General features: G+C 33.1%; 1 protein-coding gene across 1 annotated transcript; it reads left to right on the top strand.

Annotated features, from left to right (window-relative positions):
* On the top strand, positions 2,660 to 5,779 carry LOC109357535 (DNA repair helicase XPD; the record flags this gene model as incomplete). Its single annotated transcript, XM_019601542.1, is given in 7 exon segments — positions 2,660 to 3,278; positions 3,937 to 4,217; positions 4,360 to 4,442; positions 4,521 to 4,924; positions 5,060 to 5,253; positions 5,382 to 5,562; positions 5,655 to 5,779. Coding segments are annotated over 7 exon segments (1,802 nt in total), but the record flags the coding sequence as incomplete, so codon positions are not given.

The raw sequence follows: 6,712 nt of genomic DNA, 5'->3' as shown, positions 1-6,712 counted from the left end.
TATTATTATTACGATTATATATGTGAATACATTATTTAATCTTGTAGGATACTATTTATATATAGGTTACTTTGTTTTATCCTTATGATTATATTTTTTCCATATATTTTATATTATTCTCTTATATTTATAAAATAGTAGAAATTGATATTTATTATAATATGATTAACTGAAATATTTTATTTATGATGAGATTTAAAAGTTGACAATTGTTGTCAATGATTTAAATTAATTAGAATAAAATACATCATCTTAAACAAAAAATAAGAAATAAGATTAGTGACTTAATGGTGGCTATGTATTATAAAAAGAAGGATATGCGAGAAAAATCTTTCACTCTAATGACAAAAAATCAACACCTAACACTCACGAAGATGAAAGAGGTTAAAGTAAATTTTTTAAACTCATCATCAATTCTAGGAGGAAAATCCAATAGTTTCAATTAGTGAGTAAATCTAAACCATTAGATATCCCTATAATTGGTGACTAAGATAAATAATAATTTTAAAAAACTTACTCTTAAAGTAAATGGATTCACTCAAATTAATAACTCATTAAGAACACCAATTATAATTTGGGGAATTATGATTTTGATTTATGCTGACTCTCATTCTTTTGACTAATTGTGGGTTGCATTGAAATTGAGACCAATTTTAATTTGTTATTAAGTATAGGTTGGAGGTTTGGAAAGAAGATTGTGATTTCAAAGCTTCTTGAATATATGGATGTGAAATTACTCTAAAGTTGCTACTCTAGCTACATACAATCAAGTTTTAATCAAACAAATGCATGGAGTTTTTGTATTTGATGACGACTGATATTCATAGAAAGCTTTTTTTTAGTTAGTACAAGAAGAAAAAAGATTTAATTTTCATTTTTATATTTTAATTTGTGAATAATGAGTTTAACCCATTTATAATCATACAAAATAGCATTAAGGGTGTACTGAATATACCACTTATTGGATAAATGTCTTATAATAATATTATGTAGTCGATTGTCATTAGTTAATATATATGGAAAATGATTGAATGATATCTTTAAATCCTAAGAGTATTTAGAATGACGTGAGAATTAAAATATTAAGAAGCATGCACTTTATTATATTATAGTGTCTCTTAATTTATAATTCTAAGTGTCAATCGTGATATATGTTTGTGGGATGTTATGCTTAGTTCTATTTATACCACTCTTTCTTATACAATTTATAATTAGTACTAATCCATGTTTAATCTTATTAGTATATTCTTTATTTTTTTACATATTAAGAATCATGCCCATTGCTCAGCTTCTGTGATCCAATGTTATTAACCCTTGTGAGAATATGTGATCCAATTATCAATTATGTTGATTATTGATTGTGGTGTGGTCTATGATCCAATTATATTGATTGTAGAGGAAATCTTAGGATCAATTGTTCTGGAGACAAGCAAACAAATTCTCAATCGTTGGCTGATAAACGTATTCATAGAAAATGGTAAAACATTCTAAGGAACTCAAAGCACCTCATGAAAACGTGATGTGTGAATTTTAATTATGAGAGTTTGGGAAAATAAATGTATTATTATTTGTGTGTGATCTATCTTCTAATTGATCTATCTCTTGAATAGCATTGGATCTTGGAAGGTGGTTAAAAGAAACCTACGATATCTCAAAGGTTCTCCCACTCATGGTTTACTGATCTAGCCTTCTTCTACATATTCCTAATTAGGTTATATGCTTATTGTGACGCTAATTTGGGTTTGGGTCTGATGTGGATAATAAGAGATCCAATTCAAGTTCTCAGGTCTACAATGGGCTAATATGGTTTATAAGCATAATGATTTTTCTTAACTAAGTGGAGAGAGATGTAGATGTCATAAAAAAAAGGTAGATGCTGTCAGACCCAAATAAGAATAAGAATAATATTTATTATTATGTGAAAAAATATATATTATTCTTATTTCATAGAAAATTATAATAAATTATAAAATAATGTGTGTAATCCAAATAATAATGAAAATGTTATTATTCCATAGAATGACTTTGATCTTTTTTTTAGGGGAAGAGTTATGACAAAAACCCTGTAAGTTGAACATATTCTAAACCCAAATCAAGTGGTTGATATTCTTACTAAAACTTTACCTCATATGAGGTTTTCTATTATTTATTTAAGTGAAATATTTGCAATCTCAAAATGTTTTCTACTTTATGTATAACTCTCTTACCATTTATCAAGAAAAATAAAACTTAAATTAAATATAAATTTTAATATGTTAATGATTTTTCATACTGTTATCATATCATATATAATTTATATATTAATTATTATTGTCGGATTTGACCATGACCGATACGATTTCAACGATTGAGAAGTTCCATCGTTATCGGGATACAAGAAGAATGAAAAAATACAAATGAAAAACCACATCTTAAACTAGAATTTTGAGACTGTAGTTTTATAAGTTTTTTATACTTATAAACTCTTTCACTACCATTTTTATATCTAACCCGATCTTAAATTTCACACTTAAATAAACTAAACAATAATTAACTCTCAAATAAAATTAAATAATAAAAAGCCCTAATAATGTATAACACTCTCAAATATTAAATTCTTAAATAAATATATACTAAAAGAGTGCACACATCATATTTTAACTCATCTATTTATAGTGATCTCCCATGTGAGTAACTGAAGAAATTTATAAACCCTAAACAAAACCAGATCCCCTGATACACCATCATCAACAACAACATCAACAATGAAGTTCCAAATAGAAGACATAACAGTATACTTTCCCTACGACAACATCTACCCGGAACAATACTCATACATGTTAGACCTTAAACGTGCCCTTGATGCCAAAGGCCATTGTCTTCTCGAAATGCCAACTGGCACAGGCAAAACCATTGCATTACTCTCTTTAATCACAAGCTATGTTCTTTCCAAACCCAATTCCCCGTTAAAACTACTCTATTGTACAAGAACTGTTCATGAGATGGAGAAAACATTGGCGGAGCTTAAGCTTCTTCATGAGTACCAGCTTCAACACCTTGGCCCCGCCGCAAGGCTTATGGCGTTGGGCCTTTCGTCGCGGAAGAATTTGTGTGTTAATCAGAGGGTGCTTGCTGGGGAGAATAGGGATTCGGTTGATGCTGGGTGTAGGAAATTGACTGCTTCTTGGGTTAGGGCGATTGCTGCTGAGAATGAGTCTGTGGCTAGGTGTGAGTTTTTCGAGGATTATGAGAGGGCTGGGTCTGCTGCTGTTTTGCCACCGGGGGTTTATACTTTGCAGGTTTTGATTTGGGTTTTGTTCAGTTTATGGTTTTGGTTGTTTTTACATGCTTATTGTGATGTTTTTTGATACGGGAATGTGCAACATTGTGAGTATCGGTGGTGGGAATTTTGATTTGTTTTGGAGACAATGGGAATCTGTATTATGTTTGAGTGAAATGTTTGAATTTGATTTGTTTTGGTTTTTATTTAATTCTGTAATGTTTGGAATGTTGAGTGTGGGTGATGAAAATTTTGATCAGTCGATAGTGTTTTAGGTTATGAAATGTTGAGTGTGGGTGATTAAAATTTTGATATTGATTTGGTTTAGGATGTTCCCTGGTTCTGAAATTTTGGAAATTTTTAGTGTGGTTGAGTGGAATGTTTGATTTTGATGGTTTCGGGTTATTCCCTTTTTTTCTGGAATGTTTGAAAGTTTAAATGTGGTTGACTGAAAAATTGGATTTTGATTTCTTTTGGGTGTTCCCTTTTTTTGAGTGTTTGAACTTTAGGTGTGGTTTTCTTGAAATTTTGAATAGTTTGGGTCTTTGGGATGTTCCCTAATTCTAATATGTTCAGAATCTAACTTTGGTTGTCTGCAATTTTCATTTTTTGAATGGTAGTGTTTGTTGGATTTTACTAGAATTTCTACAGTGTTGAAGATGTGTCTGTGTTTGTAGGATTTGAGAGCCTTTGGGAAGGAGAAGGGGTGGTGTCCTTACTTTTTGGCACGGCATATGGTGCAATTTGCTAATGTGGTGGTATATAGCTACCAGTACTTGCTTGATCCAAAGGTGGCTGGCATTATATCAAAGGAAATGCAGAAAGAATCTGTTGTTGTATTTGACGAGGCTCATAATATCGATAATGTTTGTATTGAAGCACTTAGTGTGAGTGTGAGGAGGCAGACTGTCGAAGGTGCTAGGAGAAATCTCAATAGGATGCGCCAGGAAATTGACAAGTATGTGCTGTTTCTAGCTTTCTCCTCTTGCTTTATTACTCCATTTTGAAACTCTCGTTCCTCACCTTTGCAATAATATTATGTTTGTTCCCATGGCTGAAATTTGATTCATATTCTCATAATTATTTGAACTGGTAGGAAGGTTCAAGGCCACTGATGCAGGTAGACTTCGTGCTGAATACAACCGGCTTGTTGAGGGTTTGGCACTAAGAGGAGACCTGCCTGGTATGTTCAGTGTCAGCATGTTATTAACGCCTTGATGTTACCCTCAGTCATCACTAACTCAAACTTATCTTTACATAGCTACGGATGCCTGGCTTGCAAATCCAGCGTTGCCGGATGATATTCTAAAGGAGGCTGTACCTGGCAATATTCGCCGGGCTGAGCATTTTATTCATGTACTACGTAGGTTAGTTCAATATTTTGAAGGACGCTTGGATACCGAGGAGGTGGTGAATGAAGGTCTTGTAGGCTTTGTTTCCTCTGTTCTTAACCATGCTGGAATTGACCAAAAAACACTGAAGTTCTGTTATGACCGCCTGCATTCGTTGATGATGACTTTGGAAATCACAGACACCGATGAGTTCCTACATATCCAAACTATCTGTGATTTTGCCACGCTTGTGGGTACATATGCTCGTGGGTTTTCCATTATTATTGAACCTTATGATGAGAGAATGCCACATATTCCTGATCCCGTATTGCAGGTTAACATTGTTGTTCTTATATGTTTATATGATATAAATGTTTTTTTCTTCTTAAATTAGTTCTATGTTTTGTGAGATTTTTATTTTATTCCTATGTATGTCTATTATATTTTTTCTTCACCAACGACATTTCAGCTTTGTTGCAATGATGCTTCTCTTGCCATAAAACCAGTTTTTGAGCGATTTCAGTCGGTTGTGATTACATCTGGCACACTCAGCCCAATAGATCTGTACCCCCGTCTTCTGAATTTCAACCCTGTTATCAGCCGAAGTTTTAAAATGTCCTTGACAAGAGATTGCATATGCCCTATGGTTCTTACCCGTGGCAGGTATTCCCCATTATCTTCCATATTTCCAAGCCAATCTTGATGCATTTGTAATATCTGATATCCTAAGAAGGCTTCTTTCACTTCCCCCTTTTTTATCTCATTAACTTTTAATAGATTTGCTATTTCAGTGATCAGCTTCCAATCAGCACTAAATTTGATATGAGAAGTGATCTGGGTGTAGTGAGGAATTATGGAAGGCTCTTATTGGAAATGGCTTCAGTTGTTCCAGATGGAATTGTATGTTTCTTCGTGAGTTACTCATATATGGATGGGATAGTCAACAGTTGGAATGAAAATGGAATTCTGAAGGTGAGTGGACGGGTTAAACTCTTTGGTCTTCACCTTCCTTTTACTAGTATCTGTTTTATTTTTTGGTGGTGCTAAAAGCATATCTTTGGCAGGATATAATGCAGCATAAACTTGTCTTTATTGAGACTCAGGATGTTGTTGAAACGACATTAGCTCTTGACAACTACCGCAAGGCTTGTGATTGTGGAAGAGGTGCTATCTTTTTTTCTGTTGCCAGGTAAGATAAACATATCGACTTGATAAGATTAACCAAACTATACTCTCTGTAATCTGTATAACAAAAAGGGAATTATGTAATTTTTATGCACATTTATTTAAGGCCAGTTTCACTTAAACAACACATGATACCCCTCCTTTTTTCACACATATACAAACCTCCCCTGGGTTAAACAGTGTGAACCAAAATTAGTGCCAGTTAGTAAAGGATAAAAATGTGATGTGAACCTCCAGGGGTGGTTGGCTTTTCTATACGATCGTTCTTGCCTGAAACTCAATTTGGCTCACGGAATATAACTTGTATGTCAATGTCCACGTTTTTGGTATATGGTTTAAGTGTTTGGCCTAATATGTATGGGCCGTGTGTATGGTTTAAGTGAATTGTGTATGGTTAAAGAAATGGTTTAAGGTTAAGATGATGGTGCCACAAGCTAGCAGCTTGATAAGCCTAGGATGTTCGCCACAAGAAAGGATTCTTGATGAGAACTTAGGGGAGAGACGCCACACCAAAGATGGTGATAAGTCTATGAACACCTCAAGAAGGAATTCTTGATAAGTTCTAGGTATGAGCCACAACTCAACTCAAGGAAATTCAAATTCCAAATTAAACTTAACTTCAAACTTGTTTATTCATGAATCAAAGTTGATTACTATTAGAGAATAACAATTAGTTATTCTTATGCTGAGTAAATTGGCTCATTTGTCACATGCACAATAAGCCAATTTAGCACATGCCTAATTAGTTGTTAGGTTGTTATTTCAATAACTAACTTATGTTAGTTACTGATTTCTCTTATTTTCTGTTTGCTATCTCTTTATTTAAAGAGATAAGCCTTCTCTTTGTAATTCAAGTTAAGAATGCAATAAATAAAAGTTTTCAAATATATTCTTCTTTTTATCTTTTCACATGGTATCAATCGCCCTTATGGCCACT

Source organism: Lupinus angustifolius, chromosome LG09 (assembly GCF_001865875.1).
Source record: "Lupinus angustifolius cultivar Tanjil chromosome LG09, LupAngTanjil_v1.0, whole genome shotgun sequence".
Taxonomy (NCBI): domain Eukaryota; kingdom Viridiplantae; phylum Streptophyta; class Magnoliopsida; order Fabales; family Fabaceae; genus Lupinus; species Lupinus angustifolius.
This window is presented reverse-complemented; position numbering and strand designations above follow the sequence as displayed.